This window comes from Kogia breviceps, chromosome 4 (assembly GCF_026419965.1).
Source record: "Kogia breviceps isolate mKogBre1 chromosome 4, mKogBre1 haplotype 1, whole genome shotgun sequence".
NCBI lineage: Eukaryota > Metazoa > Chordata > Mammalia > Artiodactyla > Physeteridae > Kogia > Kogia breviceps.
Genome location: NC_081313.1, coordinates 56,443,669 through 56,463,684, shown reverse-complemented (window position 1 = coordinate 56,463,684; position 20,016 = coordinate 56,443,669). Strand labels below are relative to the sequence as shown.

Genomic DNA, 20,016 nt, shown 5'->3' with positions numbered 1-20,016 from the left:
CTATTTCTTCCTGGTTCAGTCTTGGAAGGTTACACCTTTCTAAGAATCTGTCCATTTCTTCCAGGTTGTCCATTTTATTGGCATAGAGTTCCTTGTAGTAGTCTCTTAGGATGCTTTGTATTTCTGCAGTGTCTGTTGTAACTGCTCCTTTTTCATTTCTAATTTTATTGATTTGAGTCCTCTCCCTCTGTTTCTTGATGAGTCTGGCTAATGGTTTATCAATTTTGTTTATCTTCTCAAAGAACCAGCTTTTAGTTTTATTGATCTTTGCTATTGTTTTCTTTCTGTTTCATTTATTTCTGCTCTGATCTTTATGATTTCTTTCCTTCTGCTAACTTTGGGTTTTGTTTGTTCTTCTTTATCTAGTTCCTTTAGGTGTAAGGTTAGATTGTTTACTTGCAATTTTTCTTGTTTCTTGAGGTAGGCTTGTATTGCTATAAACTTCCCTCTTAGAACTGCTTTTGCTGCATCCCATAGGTTTTGGATCATCGTGTTTTCACTGTAATTTGTCTCTAGGTATTTTTTGATTTCCTCTTTGATTTCTTCAGTGATCTCTTGGTTATTTAGTAACATATTGTTTAGCCGCCAAGTGTTGTGTTTTTTATGTTTTTTTTCCTGTAATTGATTCTAATCTCATAGCGTTGTTGTCAGAAAAGATACTTCATATGATTTCAATTTTCTTAAACTTACCAAGGCTTGATTTGTGACCCAAGATGTGATCTATCCTAGAGAATGTTCCATGTGCACTTGAAAAGAATGTGTAATCTGCTGTTTCTGGATGGAATGTCCTATAAATATCAATTAAATCTATCTGGTCTATTGTGTCATTTAAAGCCTGTGTTTCCTTAATTTTCTGTCTGGATGATCTGTCCATTGGTGTAAGTGAGGTGTTAAAGTCCCCCACTATTACTGTGTTACTGTCAATTTCCTCTTTTATAGCTGTTAGCAGTTGCCTTATGTATTGAGGTGCTCCTATGTTGTGTGCAAATATACTTATAACTGTTATATCTTCTTCTTGGATTGATCCCTTGATCATTATGTAGTGTCCTTCCTTGTCTCTTGTAACATTCTTTTTTTTTTTTTTTTTTTTTTTGCGGTGTGCAGGCCTCTCCCGTTGCAGAGCACAGGCTCCAGACACTCAGGCTCAGTGGCCATGGCTCACGGGCCCAACCACTCCGCGGCACATGGGATCTTCCCAGACTGGGGCATGAACCCGTGTCCCCTGCATCGGCAGGTGGACTCTCAACAACTGCGCCACCAGGGAGGCCCCATATCATTCTTTATTTTAAACTCTATTTTGCCTGATATGAGTATTGCTACTCCAGCTTTCTTTTGATTTCCATTTGCATGGAATATTTTTTTCCATCCCCTCACTTTCAGTCTGTATGTGTCCCTAGGTCTGAAGTGGGTCTCTTGTAGACAACATATATATGGATCTTGTTTTTGTATCCATTCAGTGAGCCTGTGTCTTTTGGTTGGAGCATTTAATCCATTCACATTTAAGGTAATTATTGATATGTATATTCCTATGACCATTTCCTTAATTTTGGGGGGTTTGTTTTTGTAGGTCCTTTTCTTCTCTTGTGTTTCTCAATTAGGGAAGTTCCTTTAGCATTTGTTGTAGAGCTGCTTTGGTGGTGCTGAATTCTCTTACCTTTTGCTTGTCTGTAAAGCTTTTGATTTCTCCATTGAATCTTGATGAGATCTTTTCTGGGTAGAGTAATCTTGGTTGTAGGTTCTTCCCTTTCATCACTTTAAATATATCCTGCCACTCCCTTCAGCTTGTAGAGTTTCTCCTGAGAAATCAGCTGTTAACCATATGGGAGTTCCCTTGTATGTTATTTGTCATTTCTCACTTGTTTCTTTCAATAATTTTTCTTTGTCTTTAATTTTTGTCAATTTGATTACTATGTGTCTCGGCATATTTCTCCTTGGATTTATCCTGCCTGGGACTCTCTGCACTTCTTGACCTTGTGTGGGTATTTCCTTTCCCGTGTTAGGGAAGTTTTGGACTATAATTTCTTCAAATACTTTCTCAGGTCCTTTCTCTCTCTCTTCTCTTTCTGGGACCCCTATAATGTGAATGTTGTTGCATTTAATGTTTTCCCAGAGGTCTCTTAATCTGTCTTCATTTCTTTTCATTCTTTTTTCTTTATTCTGTTCCGTGGCAGTGAATTCCACTATTCTGTCTTCCAGGTCACTTATCCGTTCTTCTGCCTCAGTTATTCTACTATTGATTCCTTCTAGTGTATTTTTCATTTCAGTTATTGTATTGTTCATCTCTGTTTGTTTGTTCTTTAATTCTTCTAGGTGTTTGTTCTTTAATTCTTCTAGGTCTTTGTTAAACATTTCTTGCATCTTCTCGATCTTTGCTTCCATTCTTTATCTGAGGTCCTCGATCATCTTCACTATCATTATTCTGAATTCTTTTTCTGGACGGTTTCCTATCTCCACTTCATTTAGTTGTTTTTCTTGGGTTTTATCTTGTTCCTTCTTGCGGTACATAGTCCTCTGCCTTTCCATCTTGTCTATCTTTCTTTGAATGTGGATTTTGCTCCACGGGCTGCAGGATTGTAGTTCTTGCTTCTGCTGTCTGCCTTCTGTTGGATGAGGGTATCTAAGAGGCTTGTGCAAGTTTCCTGATGGGAGGGACTGGTGGTGGGTAGAACTGGGTGTTGCTCTGGTGGGAAGAGCTCAGTAAAACTTTAATCTGCTTGTCTGCTGATCTGTGGGGCTAGGTTCCCTCCCTGTTGGTTGTTTGGCCTGGGGCGACCTAACACTGGAGCCTACCTGGCTCTTTGGTGGGGCTAATGGCAGACTCTGGGAGGGTTCACTCCAAGGAGTACTTCCCAGAACTTCTGCTGCCAGCATCCTTGTCTTCATAGTGAGTCACAACCACCCCCCGCCTCTTCAGGAGACCCTCCAACACTAGCAGGTAGGTCTGGTTCAGTCTCCTATGGGGTCACTGCTCCTTCCCCTGGGTCCCCATGCTCACACTACTTCGTGTGTGCCCTCCAAGTGTGGAGTCTCTGTTTCCCCCAGTCCTGTTGAAGTCCTGCAATCAAATCCCACTAGCCTTCAAAGTCTGATTCTCTAGTAATTCCTCCTCCCGTTGCCAAACCCCAGGTTGGGAAGCCTGACATGGGGCTCAGAACTTTCACACCAGTGGGTGGACTTCTGTGGTATAAGTGTTCTCCAGCTTGTGAGTCACCCACTCAACAGTTATGGGAATTGATTTTATTGTGATTGCGCCCCTCCTACCATGTCATTGTGGCTTCTCCTTTGTCTTTGGATGTGGGGTATCTTTTTTGGTGAGTTCCAGTGTCTTCCTGTCGATGACTGTTAGCAGTTAGTTGTGATTCTGGTGTTTTTGCAAGAGGGAGTGAGCACACATCCTTCTACTCTGCCATCTTGAACCATCTCATATGAAATAATTTTTTATCATATCCTTGACATTATGAGCAAATGTTATAGAGAACCTTGATTCTGTTATGTTTCTCCAAAGAACATTGATTTTTTTTTTTAAGCAGGAAGAACCAGAGTCTAAAACACCAGTTCAGTGCTTTAGTCTTAGCAGCTGGGTTGCTTGGAGTTGGCCCTGCACATGAACAATTCAGAGGTCAGCCAGAAACTTAAGCAGAGTTTATAAGCAGTTTATAAGGGCTTCTCTTCTCTGCCTCTGCCTCTGGAATTTCTCCTCTCCCTTTCCAGATGCTACAGTTGCCCTGAACTCAGCCCTCTGGTTCTTCAAGCATAAGATTACAGGTTTCTATGACCTGCAGATGGGGACTGGGTCGGCCCTCAGGCTAAAATTTGTAAAACAAAACAAAACAAAAGGGACTTCCCTCATGGCTCAGTGATTAAGAATCCGCCTTCCAGTGCAGGGGATATGGGTTCAAGCTCTGGTCCAGGAAGATCCCACATGCCACGGAGCAACTAAGCCTGTGCACCACAACTACTGAGCCTGCGCTCTAGAGCCTGCGTGCCACAACTACTGACGCCTTATGCCTAGAGCTGGTGCTCTGCAACAAGAGAAGCCACTGCAACGAGAAGCACTCACACTGCAACGAAGAGTAGCCTCTGCTCACTGCAACTAGAGAAAGGCCACGTGCATCAATGAAGATCCAACACAGCCAAAAATAAAAATAAATAAATAAAATAAATTAAAAAACAAAACAAAACAAAAAATAGGATGCTCACCCAGTGTCCTTCCCTTCTTCCAGATTTTATACCCTCTCCAACATCTGCCTGCTTTTCTTACTCTTCAATGCTTTTAGGTAGTGGGCTCTTAATACCCTGTTACAGATTTATAGTTATTATTTTCATGGGGGTTGATTCAGTAAGAGTGCCTCAGATATTGCTGGAAGTGGGCCCTGTCCTTGTGGGAGGTGTCCAGTTCCTATAACAATTCAAAGAAGGTCAAAGAGGAGAAGAGATATAAATATAGGCTTTCTTATAGGTCATATAACTTGTGATAACTCATGAATATGTGAGTCTCTAGAATGGCTTTCTCTGGTTTTTTTTTTAAGACTGACTTACATTTAAACAAGTTAAAGTTAATTTCCTCTCAGAGGCCATTTGCCAGGACTTCTTGCCTACTTGCAGGAGAGTACACACAGAATCCTCACACAGGCTAGGACTGGGTATGGAGAGTCAGCCTCCAGAACAGCAGTCCTTTAGAAATGTGTCCCCGGAGGCAAACACAGACCAGGGACCTGCCTTCTCTATGTGCTGGACTGGACTCTCCAGTGGCTGCCCCGCTCCCTGGGAATTCTGCCTCTCTGGGCACATTTTTTTTTTAAATTTAAATTTTTTATTTTTGGCTGCATTGGGTCCTCGTTGCTGCGTGTGGGCTTTCTTTTTTTTTCATTGCGGTGAGCGGGGGCTACTCTTCATTGCCGTGCATGGGCCTCTCATTGCAGTGGCCTCTCTCATCTTGGAGCATCGGCTCTAGGTGCACGGGCTCTAGAGCGCAGGCTCAGCAGTTGTGGTGCACGGGCCCAGCTGCTCCATGGCATGTGGGATCCTCCCGAACCAGGGCTTGAGCACGTGTCCTCTGCCTTGGCAGGCAGATTCCCAACCACTGCGCCACCAGGGAAGCCCCTCTGTGCACATTTTGACTGACTGATAATTGGTTCACCCAGCATCCAAAGTCACTCCGAGTGGCAGGAGTTCAAAACAGCTCTCCTGCTCAAGGAATGTTACCAGGCATCACAGACACCAGAGAGGGACAGGAAGGACAAAGGGAATAGAGCCAATAGTGCCTCTCCCTGGGAGCACATGTTCTTCTCGGAACCCTGTACACAACTTGGTGACTGGTTCTTATGCACAATATCATTAGACTGGAAAGAACCCTACTGGCATCTTTCCACCCACACTGAACAATGTAACACTTTCTTCCCCCACCTTCTCCTCTGTTCTGCTGCAGGAGTATTACTTGGTTTTTCCAAAGGTCAGGCCTCAGCAAGTACACTGAGGGATGTTATCCCCATTCCCAGCATGTAATCCCCAATCCTTCCACCCCTACCACAAAGGAAAGACCAATCATGATTTACTCTTTGAAGCACAGGGCCACAGTGAGGTCTCTATTGGAAAACAAGAAGTGGGAAGAATTGTTGAGCAGACAGTCAACAGCACCAACTTCACCTGGATATTTTGTATTAAACCTATTTAATGTTTTAAAGTCATTGTTAAAAAGAACACACCATGAATTTCATAATTTACTTGTTCTCAAACCTCACCGCACAAAGCAATCACATAAGGGAGCTTTCTAAAATGTGATGCCAGGGACCTTCCTCCAGAGATTCTGGGTTAATTGGTCTGGGGCACAGCCTGGGCATTGGGGATTTTTTTTTTTTTTTTTTGCTATACGCGGGCCTCTCACTGCTGTGGCCTCTCCCATTGCGGAGCACAGGCTCCGGACGCACAGGATCAGCGGCCATGGCTCACGGGCCCAGCGGCTCCGTGGCATGTGGGATCTTCCCGGACCGGGGCACGAACCCGCGTCCCCTGCATCGGCGGGCAGACTCTCAACCACTGCGCCACCAGGGAAGCCTGGCGTTGGGGATTTTTAAAAGCTCTCCAGGTGATTCTAAAAACAGGAAAATTTGAGAAACATCATCATAGTACATCATTATTTTACACATTCTACATAGAAAATAGAACTAGATATGTAGTTGCAGTTAAAAGCTAATGTCAGTAACTACAGACGGTCAATATCTGGTGTTTCTTATCTGCTGTAATTGTATGGACTGCCATGTGTATAAACAAGGTTAAAACTCAATTTCAGTGTTCAGAATAATCATGTGAGCCTCCTCCCACCCACCCCCAACCAGCACTAATTCATAGGAAACCCTACATCCCTCTCTAGACCTCCCCATCATTCTGACCTTGGAATTGTCCTAGAAAACCCCTGCAGCTTACTCAGTCCAAAGGGCCATTCTGATTCTAAGCATCTCACAGAGAAAGAGATGTAGAATTTGTTCCCTCCTCCAGCAGGTCCTCTATCTTTTCCTGCCGTTACTTCTGTTACTGCCACATGACACCCCTTATTTAAGGTAGGTTGATGCACTGTCTGTGGCTACCTTTGCTGAAAGCAACCAGCAATAGCTCTTCAGCTATTAGAAAAATAATAAAGTTACACTCCACCAGGCACCTACTGTGTCTATTTATCTACACTTCCAAATCTCTAACTGAAAGAAAACATGAAAGGTTTTTTTTGTTTGTTTTTTCAGTTTTGTTTTGTTAGCTGCTTAGGTGGAACTTGAGCCAGAAATGCTTCCTTTTAAAAGTAGCTACTGATTTCTTTGCCTTCCTGGGACTTAAATGTCCCCTCTCAATTATCCAAACATAAGATGAATTGGGACTTAATGCCCTGGAAGGTTAAATGACATTTATGGCCTAAAAAACAAGTTTCTGCCCATCTCAGTGGCCCTTGTTATGAGGAGGTGGCCCATAAAGAGTTTAAAAAAATTGTAAGGAGGGAGAGGAAGAAACTTACTGAGAAGAGAGATGTAAGACCTCTTCTGTTTTGAAGTCCAGTGTGATCCTGACTGAAGTACACACCAGCAGGAAAAGACATTGAGGGCTCTCTCAGGAAAGCCCACAGGGAAGGAAGAGGGTCTGGTTGGTGACCTGGGCTGAGTATCAGGCCTGGATGTCCTTGTGAAGAGACCTGGTCCAGGTCAGCACATGATCGAAGCTAGAACACATCCCCAACTTCCCAGGTATAATCGACTCAACCAAAATGCTTATCTCTCGGGAGCCCCAGCAGGGGTCCCCACTCAGTCCATTTCCAATCCTGAATGCCCCAGTGAGAGAGGCAACCCAGTCCCCAGCGCAGCCTGCTGGAGAACCTAGATCAGCAGCCACTAGTCACACATGGCTTTTTTTTTTTTTTTAATTTATTCTATCGAAGTATAGTTGATTTACAATGTTGTATTTCTACTGCACAGCAAAAGTGATTCAGTTATGCCTATATACATTCTTTTTCATATTCTTTTCCATTATGATGGCTTTTGAACTCTTAAAATGTGGGTAGTCTGAATAAAGATACGTGCTATAAGTGTAAAATGCAAACTGGATTTTGAAGAAAATACAAAAAAAAAGATTGTAAGATATCTCAATAATTTTTATGCTGACTACATGTAGAAATGATAAATTTTTACATATATTAGATTAAAAATACATTATTGAAGTTAATTTCATCCTAATGTGGCCACTAAAAAATGTTCAATGACATACGTGGCCCATACTTGCGGCTTGCATTGTATTCAATATTTCTGTTGGGCAGTGCTGGTCTAGATGATCCTGTTCTCAAGGCTGGAGCTATTTGGAAGCAGGGATTATCAGTTAGGATGCTTCATTGTTCAAGTAGTAGCAACCTCAACTCAAAGTGATGTAAATGAGAGTATGTAAAACTCAAAGTGATGTAATGAGAAAACAGTCCAGGGCTGGGAAGCGCTGGGGTTGATTGTTGTTTTTCTTTTTCCTGAATTTATTTATCTTTATTTTTGGCTGCGTTGGGTCTTCGTTGCTGGACGCGGGCTGTCTCTAGTTGCAGGGAGCGGAGGCTACTCTTCATTGCAGTGTGACGGCTTCTCATTGCGGTGGCTCCTCTTGTTGCAGAGCATGGGCTCTAGGCATGCGGGCTTCAGTAGTTGCGGCACGTGAGCTCAGCAGTTGTGGCTCACAGGCTCTAGAGCGCAAGCGCAGTAGTAGTGGCGCACAGGCTTAGTTGCTCCGCGGCATGTGGGATCTTTCTGGACCAGGGCTTGAACCCGTGTCCCCTGCATTGGCAAGTGGATTCTTAACCACTGCACCACAGGGAGGTCCCAGCACTGGGATTGTTAACACAGTAGCTCAGTGGCATCATTAGGACCTGGTGCTTCTCACTTTTCCACTTTACTCTGATCTGGCTCAGCTCAAGGGGAATATATCTGTGGAAGTCCCAAAAGTCACATCCAGACATTTTTAATGTCCAGAGGAAACAAAAGGGGAGGAGGGTGGTTACCTGTCTTATCTCTCTTCTTAGGAGCGAGGAAGTCTTCTCCAGATGGGCCTTCCCTTCCCACCTCCCCCCTTGCTCTCTTGTCTAATGGGCCAGAATTGGGTCACATAGTTCATGCTAAGCCACTCACCAGCTCTGTAATCGGATACTGCATGGCTTGAATTAATCTGGAGTGAGACATCTGTTGGAAAGAGAACCAGGACCATGACAGGAAGAATGGCTATTTTGGACTAAACAACCCCTGACATTCTTGGACAATTCAGGGAGAGGGCACATGTCTCGCAAGGGTCATTACACATTCTGCTATCCCAGCTGAGCTGATTTAGCTTGAAATACAATAGAGCTGCTATTTTATTTGATCCCCAGGCTACTGAAGCTTAATAAATATGTTTACATAAATAGACCAACAAAGCAAATAAAATCCCATAGCTCAATGTGGTGAAAAGGAGAGAGCACTGTATCCTAATCAAGAGACCTGATTTTAATAACACCTTGCTGTGGCACCTGTGAAGCTCAACGACCCTGTCTGGGCTTCAGCTTGTTAACCTTCCAAATCAGTGTTCAAAGATTTTGAGTCAAGATAGCAAAATAATCACATGACTATTTCTCCCTACTTTAATACATAAGAATGGTGATATAAATGGAATACAAAACATTAAAAAATATGTCATACCAAAACGTTCAGGACCCAATTTTAATGTGGAGGGGGATGCAGGGGATGGTTTCCACACACCACCAGGCAATTTTGGGGACACCAACTTAGTGTCCTACACTCAATTCTGACACTGTGTACCTGAAGATAGTGTCAGATCCCACCAGTTAAGGGCTCAGTCCCACAAGACTGCCCACACCTCACTCGTGTCAGACACCACCTGAAAGTCCGAGTTGTCACCTGTGCTTCTGACCAAACTGCTAAGCCTCAGAGGTTCCCACCACCCCCTATTCAGCTTCCACTGATTTGCTAGAGTGACTCACAGAACTCAGGAAACCAGTTTACTTACTAGATTACCAGTTTATTATAAAAGGGTCTAAATCAGGAAGAGCCGGATGGAACAGACACATAGGACAAAGGTATGGGAAAAGTTTGAGGAGCTTCCCTGAATCTCAATGTGTTCCTCAACTCGGAAGCTCTCCAAAACCTGGACTTCTGGGTTTTTATGGAGTCTTTATTACGTAGGTATGATTGTTTAAGTCATTGGCCATTGGTGACTGATTCAACCTCTAGTGTCTCCCCTCCCTGGGAGTGGGACTGAAAGTACCAGCTCTCTAACCACATGGTTGGCTTTACTGGCAGCCAGCCCCTATCCTTAGGTGCCTCCAAAAGTCAAATCCTTAACATAACAAAAGACACCTTTTCGCTCACACCACTTCGGAAATTCCAAGGGTTTTAGGAGCTCTGTGTCAGAAACAGTGGAGGAAGACCAAATATACATATTTCTTATTACAAATCACAATATCACTCATACTCAGAAACTAAAGGAAAAATCACTTTTTAAAATTAAAAATAGCAAATGTTTGGAAAGTTGAAGTCATGGAGCATGTGGAAAGTAGGTTCTGTCAAAGTTCCATTGGAAATGGGGCTAAGTAGACTGTATGCATCATGGTGGACCAGGTTTTCTGAGTTAAGCTGGGTGCTGAGACAGCACATCCACAAGGGAACTGGGACTGAAATAACCTTGCCTGACCACCCAGCAATGGCTAGACATGTTCCACTTGCCTAGAGGACACAGACTGGAACTGGAGTCTCTGTGTGACTTCAGAGCCACTACACCACAGTGCTCAACCCTTCTGGTCGAAGGACCTGTGGCTACTCAGTTCCCAGTTAGCCCTAGGATTCATGTCATTCTCAAGGTCAGCCCCAGGGATCTGGGTTTTAACTAGGCCTGGGGTCTCCAGATTTCTCTGTGTAGTGCCCACTCCCTACCCCCACCCCACCTCCAAAATGTCTGTTTACTAATTATACACACAAGCAATCATATTAGCTTATTATAAAACAAATGCAAAATAAATTTTTAAAGGATGGGAAAAATTGTAATAAATCATACTTTAAGGTTTCCTGTTAACTACAGTGGCCCTATTCGATCATGAGCGGATATCAACTGATATTAGTTGAGGTTTTCCTTATTGACATAAGGTATAAATCTGTATTTCAAAAAGCTTTCTTGATAGTATTTTCAGCAGGCCTCTTTGCAGATCTGAATAATTATTTTGTTTTTACTTTGCAATATGATGAAGGTGCAGGAAAAAGTTCAGCTCTGCCATTTTCTTGCTCTTTGCTTAAGCTTGTACTATTAATATTCTATTCAATTTGTAATTTTTTGGCAGGAATATTTTTAAGCCAATTGTTCAAATTGTTAGTTGGCAACATACAAACTGTATTATGTTACAATACACTGAAAGCCAATGAAGGAATGATGGTATTCAGGTGAACCCCTTTCCATTGTGGAATTCCCAGTTTTCCCTCAGGATAACTCCAGCTCTGTTTGTGACCTGTGACAATCTTACATATGAACAAAGTGAGGGCACCAGTGTGATTAGGTATACTAAATGTTGATAAATCTAAATTTCTTATGGAGGAGGATGAATATAAGTATCTTTGGGAGTTCTGCCCAACCTTCTTTAGAGACCAATGAGTTGCATCTTTCATTTGCTAACTCAAGTTGGAGATTCTGGCGAGAGTATGAACAGTCATTTAAAGGGTGTTTATGCTACCTTTAACTAAGCCCTCTCCACCTCTAAATATACCATTTCCATATGCCATCTCAGATATCTTCTTGCCCAGTAGCTGACAAGGGCTTAAGAGAATTCAATTTTATCTCAGCAGAGGGCGTCCCTTCCTTCTAGGAATGTAGCAAGCCCTTAGCAACAAGAGGCTGTCTTAAGACCTAGGACCTATGAAAAGAGGTCATGAAAGCTGTCTCTACGTCTGTAAGGGCTGAATGAAGCTCACTCTCTATTCATTATTCATTTCTTGGGGGAACCAAAGTCCAGAGAACTGCTCAGAATTCCATGGCTAGCTGACAACTAAACCAGCACTTGAATTCAAGCTTCCCACCCTCTGCCCAGTGCACTCCCTAATATTCTTCACAGCCCTCTTATGTGTACTTATTAAGCAATAGTAATGCCAGCCCATTTTCATTTAATGTAATTACTGATATATTTGAGTTTTAATCTATCATCTTATTTCATGATTTCACTATGTCCAACTTCTTCTATGATTCTTTGTCTTTTGTTTTCTGACTTCTTTTGGATTGACTAAGATTTTTTTTTTCTTATTTACTATTTTGGAAGATTTACACTAGTTACCTCTTCTTTCAGTGTTAAAAGCTTAGAAACTATTTTTTTTAATATTTATTATTTTATTTTTAACCTTGCATTGTTAACTTATCTAAGTCTATTATAAATATTGATCTTTATCACTGGCCTATACAATTCAGAAACATAAGCACACTCTAACCCCATTTACCCACATCCCAACTCATTTGCTATTGTTGTCAAAATTTTAAATTCTATTTAATTTTAAAATTCCATAGATACTTTAATTGTTTTTTTGCTCTTCATATTTTTCTGTATCCCAAATTTTCCATCTGGACCATTTTTTAGAATTCTGACATACATCTTTTAGAATTTCCCAAACTCTCTTTTAAAAAAGTCTTCATTCATCTTTATTATTGAGCGCTCCCTCTCTCCCTCTCTCTCTCTCTCTCTCCCTCCCTCCCTCTCTCTCTCTCTCTCTCTCTCTCTCTCTCTCTCTCTATATATATATATATATATATATATATATATATATATATATATATGGAATAGAATGCTAAGCAGGCTATTGTTTTCATTCTGCCTGTTGATGATACCATTTTACTGTCTTGTGACTTCCATTATTGATTTTCAGAAGCCAGCTGTCAATTTAACTTTACGTCTTTGAAGGCATTATGTCCTTTCCCCTATGGCTACTTTTAATGTATGGTATATATATAGTTCCATTTATTTGGCTTGCTATGGTTTTATTATGATATGTCTGGAAGTGCTGAGTGGATACAATGTGTAGAAACAATTAGGCTTCTTGAATCTATGGATTGATGTCTTTCATCAGTTCTGAATATTCTCAGTTATTATATCTTTAAAAATTATTACCTTTGGCTCTCTCTCTTCCTCAAACATAAAACCTTCTTTAAACAAGAGTCTCCCTCTTGCTCTCTTCTTCAAACATAGCAAGGTGGTTTTATAGCTTGTGGCTAATGATTTCAACAGATATTAACTCCAGTGCTTATGAGCCTATTTTAATTTTCTGTTGTTTCTGCTGGTTCTTGTTCAATGTATTTTGTTTCCCTGTATGACTATTGATTTTTGATAGTGGTTGGACCTTGTACTTCAAAAATTATTTGTAAGAATAATTTGAGGCTTAGTATTATATCATCTTCTTCCAAAGAGGATTTTCATTTGCATCTGCCAGACATCTGAGGTCCTACCAGTCTGAATCCATCTCAAACCAAGTTCAAGGCTTGAGGTTCCTTGCACCACCCGATAACATAAAGCCAGAAGGAAATTATGTGCAAGGATTGGTTTACTCATGATTCACCTTACCTGAAGCTGCAACTCTTTGGGACCCCAGTTTAAAGTAGAGGTAGTTTATTAGAATTTCTACCTCTGGTAGGTTGCATGTCTTGCCTTTTGCTCACTGGCCCCAGAAATTTGTCAAAAGTACAGCTCAGTTTTGCAGCTGTTTCTTTAGGACTGGCAAATGCTCTTAGGGAGAAATCAGGTTTGAATATCAGTCCTGTTCTCTGAGTTGTTAACTTCCAGATTTTGGCTTTTAAGCTCCTCCTTTGGTTAACAATTTGATGATTAACAATTAACAATTTGATGATTTTAAGAAAATATTTTTTATACTTTATACAGTTTTTTAGGTTTCCTTAGTGGGAGGGTTGGTCTAAATTTCCTAGTCATCAATTATAGGGAGTAAAAGTTACAATTTATATATTCATCGGAAGAAAGAAAATTTTTCATAGTCTTCTATCTCTACTTCATGCTTACCAATTTGTTAGTTCCTATAAAGCACTTTACACATGCCAAGGATGTAATATATTCTGTAGAACCAAAATTACTATGTAGGACTCATCAAATCCTTTAAAAGAACCCAATCTGGTATGAAATGAAATAGTTCATAAAACAATTTGACTACTTCTCGCCTTTGAAATTCTGTATGACAAACTTGTGCCCCACCAACTCATAAGAATATAATGGAAGATCCAGTGATCCATATATAACATATGCACAAAATATATACTTATTGAGGGCACTTGATCTTCCCACTGAATGAAAACCTTTCCCCCTTACCTTGCTTCTTTCAGATATTTCCTCTATCCTCACCTTCTCAATGAAACCTTCCCTAAACATCTCATTTGAAATTGCAAACTGCCCCCCATTCCCACACTTCTTTTTTTTAAAATAAATTTATTTATTTATTTTGGGCTGTGTTGGGTCTTTGTTGCTGCGCGTGGGCTTTCTTTAATTGTCATGAAGAGGGCTACTCTTTCGTTGCAATGGGTGGGCTTCTCATTGCGGTGGTTTCTCTTGTTGTAGAGCACAGGCTCCAGGTGTGTGGGCTTCAGTAGTTGTGGCACGCAGGCTCACTAGTTGTGGCACACGGGCTCTAGAGCACAGGCTCAGTAGTTGCGATGCACGGGCTTAGTTGCTCTGCGGCATGTGGGATCTTTCTGGACCAGGGCTCGAACCCATGTCCCCTGCAATGGCAGGTGGATTCTTAACCACTGTGCCACCAGGGAAGTCCCTATTCCCACACTTCTTAATCTCTTCCTGTCATGTTCTTCTCTCCATCGCCTTCCACCATATTACATACTATATATTATATATCCTGGCTCTATTTATCACTGCCTCTCCAATCTTGATAAATCTGCTTAACCTCTCAATTCTTTGATTTTTCTAGATGTAAAATTGAACTAAGAAAACTATCTCACCATTCTTCATATGGATGTTTCACAGATGAGTATGGTGATAGATCAGAAAAATATTCTTTAAAAACTATTTAAAAAAATGAAAATTCTAGAACTAAAAATTGCAATATCCCCCCCAAAAAATTTACTGGTTGTGCTTAACAGTAAAATAGAGAGAACAGAAAAAAAACTAGTGCACTTTAAAATAGTTCAATAGAAATGATCCAATATGAAGAACTGACAGAAGAGAGATTAAAAAAAAAAATGAGCAGATCCACAGGGACCTGTGGACAGTATCAAAAGGTCTAATATATGTGCAATTGTAGTCACTGAGGGAGAAGAGAAGAAAATGGTGCAGCAAAGAATATTTTAAAAAAAGAATAGATAAAAAATGTACAAATTTGGAGAACGAGATGAATTTACAGACTTAGGAGGGAGAGCAAACTCCTCACAGAATAGATTTAAAAACACACGCACACATGCCCAGGCATATCAGAGTCAAACTGCTAAAAACCAAAGTTTAGGAGAAAAATCTTGAAGAACCCAAAGGATTTTGTTACAGACTCATTCCACACCAAATAAAAGACTGCAGCTAAAGTTTAGTGGACTTGGAGTACTGGGGGGAATATTTCAGAGGAGGAGAAATTGCTGCTTTTCTCTACAGCACATCCTTTATGTGAGAAGCTCATTGACAATGAGTGCCAGGTAGGATGGAGGTTGGTGGCTGGAAAAATCATTTATATTTTGGTTGGGTAAGGTCTTCTGGAGGGAGCAGGGTACTGCAGGCTCTCTGGAAGACATAAGATTTTGACCCAAATGACTCTAAAATCAGGGAAAGAGAAGTGAGATCCTCATGGTAAACTTGTGAATGGTCTGTTCAGAAAGTCTAGAGCTTCTTGGAGCCAGGGGAATTTTTGAAGTGGAATTAGAGAAAAGAAATTTTGGGGAAATGGGAAAGACCCAGAAGATTTTGATTATTTGACAGCATTTGCTCCCTTAGCGTGATTTTCTTCCTTTCTCTCACAATTTAGTCTAACCCTTCTTGGTGTGGGTAGGTCTCATGAGCAAGTGCTTTGAAAATATGAAGGCAGATTCTTTCCCTTCCCTTTCACAAATAAATCATGCAGTTCTGGAGGTCGCTGTAGAGAAATCAGTTTTCTGGGGTAGAATTTTGGCCCTGTTTTGGCAAATGTGGCCTCTTTAGTTCATGAAGGATGATTTTAATGACCGAAAACAAATAAGACCCCCAAATGTAAACCCAAGGTTTGCTGTTTGTTATAATTGTATTTTCCATACTAGACTGGAAATAAAGTCATGGTGTTTTTGTTTGTAATGTAAGCCTCTTTTTCTCTTTTTGTTCCCCTTTCCCGGTCCTATCAGCCATCCCTCACTGTCTTTGTGCTTTAGGATCAATATCCCTGAGGGAAGGGAGGAATAGGCGAAGTTCAAGAAATAGCTGAAGGCAGGTTGCCTGATGTGGAGGCAAGGACCCAGTGTCGGTCCCGGGCCGTGCATGGCGGGGAAGGTGCATCTCTGCAGCATCATGGCAAGTCTTCCAGACCTGTCTGCAGCTCTTCCTGTAACCAAGAGGCCTTTTCCTGTGTTTGAACTCACCACCAATGGCTGTCCTACCAAAGGTAAACAGCAGCGGTCTAAGCAAACTGCTCTTTTTCCAAAATAAAGCTTTTAACTTTTCTTCTGGAGGAGACAGAAGGGGGTTGTTTGAGGACTGGGCGGAGGAGGAGCAGGGGGCGGGGAGGGGGGGGCGGTGGTGAGACCAGAGGAAGCCCAAGTGACCCCAAGCCCTGCCCTGCATGTTTTTCTTTGTTTCTTCCTTTCTTTCTTCCTCCCTTTCTCTTTTTTCTTTCTTTCTTTCTTTTTCTTTCTTTCTTTCTTTCTTTCTTTCTTTCTTTCTTTCTTTCTTTCTTTCTTTCTTTCTTTCTTTCCTTTCTTTCTTTCTTTCTTTCTTTCTTTCTTTCTTTCTTTCTTTCTTTCTTTCTTTCTTTCTTTCTTTCTTTCTTTCTTTCTCTCTTTCTCTCTTTCCTTCTTTCTTTCTTTTTTCTCTTCATCTCCCTCATTATTTTTGGCTAGCTCCTTTGTGCAGGCCGCCTTCTATTCACCGACAGCTGCTTTGAACATCAGTCAGATCAGGTCATCTGCCAAGCTGTGTGCCTCTGGTCACATCGCTCTGAGGCCTCCTGTTTGTCAGCTTCAAAGTGCCTCCCAAGTGGTGACTTGCCTCCTTCCGGGTGAAAGTTAAAAGAAGGGGAAGCCTGGACATACTCATGACACTGCTGGAATTAAGGCTGGAAGCTTCTATCTCATTTTGCAGAAGAAGAAATCAGGACCAAAGAAGAGCGGTTGAAAACTACTGCCAGGCCTTGTGGCCAGTAAGTGGAAGAACGGGCGGCGGGGGGGTGGGGGGCAGGTCTGCTCATGTTTAGTTCCAAGGGGTTCTTGCCAGGCCTCACATTTAGAACTGTGTTTCTCAGGCAGTCAGCCTGCCTCAAAAGCGCCTTAGTGATGGTGACATTTGAGAGGCGATGGAGGAAGGGAGGAAAATACTTACTGGATGGAACTCCACCCTCCTCCTCCAATGGAGTCTCTTCTTTTTGGTCTCACTCATTCATTCACTCATTCATTCATTTAACAAATGTCTATTGAGCAGCTTCCATGTGCCAGTGACTTCCAGATACTGGAGATACATCAAGGAACCAGCAAAGCCTGGGTTCCCACAAAACTTATATTCTGTTTTCTGTATTAGTTTCTAAGTAAGATTAATTTTTGGTCAAAGGGTTCTGTCAGTTTTTTTTCTTTTAAAACAAATAAAATCTTTCCAATATCTAGCTTTCAAGCATTAACTGGTACCTATCAAACACTCACAACATTAAGTAGAGATTTTGCCACTACATAAAACAAATCAGCTGCTGATCTTCCAGCCTTTGACAGTTTAATATCTATCAAGAAAAAGACACCTAAAAAGAAAATTTGCCCAGACAGTATCACTCACTGACAAATGTGGGAGTGAAATAAAGAAACAAATTGATGGTATAGATGATGAGCTGAACTTTTATAGTCCATTATATTGGTACCAGGGGTCACTAGTACATTCTCTTCTCAGGAATTCCATGTAGAATAGGATAAGCATGTGATCCTTTAAAGTTGACCCCCTTTGTTTGGTGGTGAGTGGAGGTGGATGTAACAGTTAACAGCCTTGTTTAATTTCAGAGTCAAACTGTGATTGCCACCAGCAAATATTCCTACCTGGGAGTTTTGGTTTGAAATGGTAAGGCCAAAAGTCGTAAACTACCAGCCTTTCTGATGCTAATGTATTAATTATCTTTTGGGGCATAACAAATTACTCCAAAGCCTTGTGGCTTAAAAATCCAAATGTTTATTATCTCACAGTTTCTATGGGTCAGGAGTTGAGGGACAGCTTAGCTGGGTGGTTTGGCTTAGGATCTCTAGTGAGGTTGCCGTCGGAATGTGGCAGGGCCTTCAGTCATCTGAAGGCTTGATTGGACTGGATGATCCATTGCTGAGATCACAGCAGGAAGCCTCAGTCCCTGTCCATGTGGCCCTTTCCACAGGTTTCTTAAGGGTCTTCATGGCATGGCAGCTGACCTCCCCCAGAGCAAGTAATCTGAGAGTGAGGGAAAAGAAAACCTTAGTGCCTTTTGTGCCCTGGTCTCCTAAGTCACTCCACACCACTTCTGCCTTATTCTGGTGTTGGGAACAAATCACTAAGTCTAAGTGGTTAGAATTAGACTCTATCTTTCAAAGAGAAGAGTAAAGAATTTGTGGGCATAGTTTAAAACTGTCAAATGTAGACTCCCTTCAGATTTAAATTTTACTTTTTCATGTAGAGTCTTAAACAAATCACATTTCATTTGTGAATACTTCACTATATATTTAAAAAGCAGGGCTTCCCTGGTAGCACAGTGGTTGAGAGTCTGCCTGCCGATGCAGGGGACACGGGTTCGTGCCCCGGTCTGGGAAGATCCCACGTGCCAGGGAGCCGCTGGGCCCATGAGCCATGGCCGCTGAGCCTGCGCGTCCGGAGCCTGTGCTCCGCAACGGGAAAGGCCACAGCAGTGAGAGGCCCGTGTACCACAAAAAAAAAAAAAAAAAAAAAAAGCAAACCACCAAACCATTATCACACTCCAAATGATGAATAATAATTCCTTAATATCTTTTAAAAATAGTCTCTTTTCAATTCTAAAATTTTAAAATCAAGAAATTCCACGTTAAAAGTTCAGATGTTCAGCTTATTTTTTAAAAAATAAGATGGCCTGGGTCACACTAGGCCTATGTTCTCACATGGTCACAAACAACTTTAGGTGGGATATGAGCTCTTCGATTTGCCTTGATCCCCACCACACCCTATTGTATTACACATGGGGCACTGGTTAAATGAACCTGCTTGGTTCATTTAACATTTGAGTTTACCTCTGGTCTAGGTCCAAGGAGGCTGAAACGTGTGGCAATGGGGTTGAAGAAGGGGGTAGCTTGACTCCTGGTGTGAGTTGGATCCCAGAAGATTAGGAAAGAAGACAGGTTGCAGCAACCTTACGTCTCATCTATGTAAGGCTGTAAAGATGACAAGGATAACCATAGAGATCTGGTCAATATGGCCTTGGAAGTTTGGGTGGACGTTCCTGTGACTGCACTTGGCACCGAGGGTGTAGAGGCACGAGCAGAGCCAGCCACCTCTGAGGGACCATGAATCAGCCAACATGGATCAAGCCTCAGTGCTATTTTCTTAGGGCTGTGAAAGTCCTGGGTCTGGTACAACCTAAGGAAGAGTGTGAGAGTCATGAAAAATAATGATATAGAACTGTTATCCAACTTTACCAAGGAGGGGGAACTTTAATCACACTGAATATAATGTATAAAAATAAAGTTATTTCTTGTCTCTTGTGTGTCACTGAAACATAGGATCTTAGGGTGCTTGGAGAGAGCCTGTAAGTAGAAGAAAAGGCCTTTATGACCACTCTGGAGGAAGACTGTGGAAAAATGAGCCCTACTGAATAATGGAAGTGAGTACTGGAGGAGGATGCTTGCTCACCTCTGGCCTGATAAGAAACCCACAGGTGCTTTTTTAATACAACTACCGCCATTCCCCAACTTAAAAATACTCATTTGCTTCTATCAGATATTTGGAGCTCAGAATGCATTTCCCTGTAGAAACCATGTGTTCCTTGGTGATTAAGTCCACAGGCCAGTTCTTAAGATTTAGTCTTGTAACTAAATCATAACCCTATCCATCTACCACATCTACAGACTTTCCTTAGAGAATTTCAGCCCGGGTCCTAACATGGAATACCTAGAGTACATTTTCCCCAACCCTAATAGTTCAAACACTGAGTTCTGCTCTGTCCCTCAGACTCATCTCTCCTGGGCCAGCTTTGAGAATGCTACCAGCTTTTCAGTAGCAGCATGGGGTGTGTGCTGGAGAAAAGGGAGCTCTGTTGGGTGAATATTAAGAAATGCAGGCACGGGATACACATGAGGACAATGACAGTAAGGCAAGCCGACCAAGAGGCTAGGGTGGAG

General features: G+C 41.7%; 1 protein-coding gene across 8 annotated transcripts in view; it reads left to right on the top strand.

Moving 5' to 3' along the window:
* Nucleotides 1-20,016, top strand: part of ZNF366 (zinc finger protein 366) — a 404,084-nt gene that overhangs the window by 261,004 nt on the left and 123,064 nt on the right. For 4 of the 8 annotated variants that reach the window (XM_067031125.1, XM_067031119.1, XM_067031122.1 and 1 more), the window contains 4 exons: nt 15,868-16,097; nt 16,552-16,850; nt 17,689-17,746; nt 19,399-19,553. In XM_067031125.1, coding sequence (XP_066887226.1) covers nt 19,517-19,553 — 37 coding nt within the window. In that variant the 5' untranslated portion in view covers nt 15,868-16,097; nt 16,552-16,850; nt 17,689-17,746; nt 19,399-19,516. The remainder of the gene's footprint in view (nt 1-15,867; nt 16,098-16,551; nt 16,851-17,688; nt 17,747-19,398; nt 19,554-20,016) is intronic. The other 4 variants (XM_067031121.1, XM_067031123.1, XM_067031120.1 and 1 more) reach the window with 4 other exon arrangements.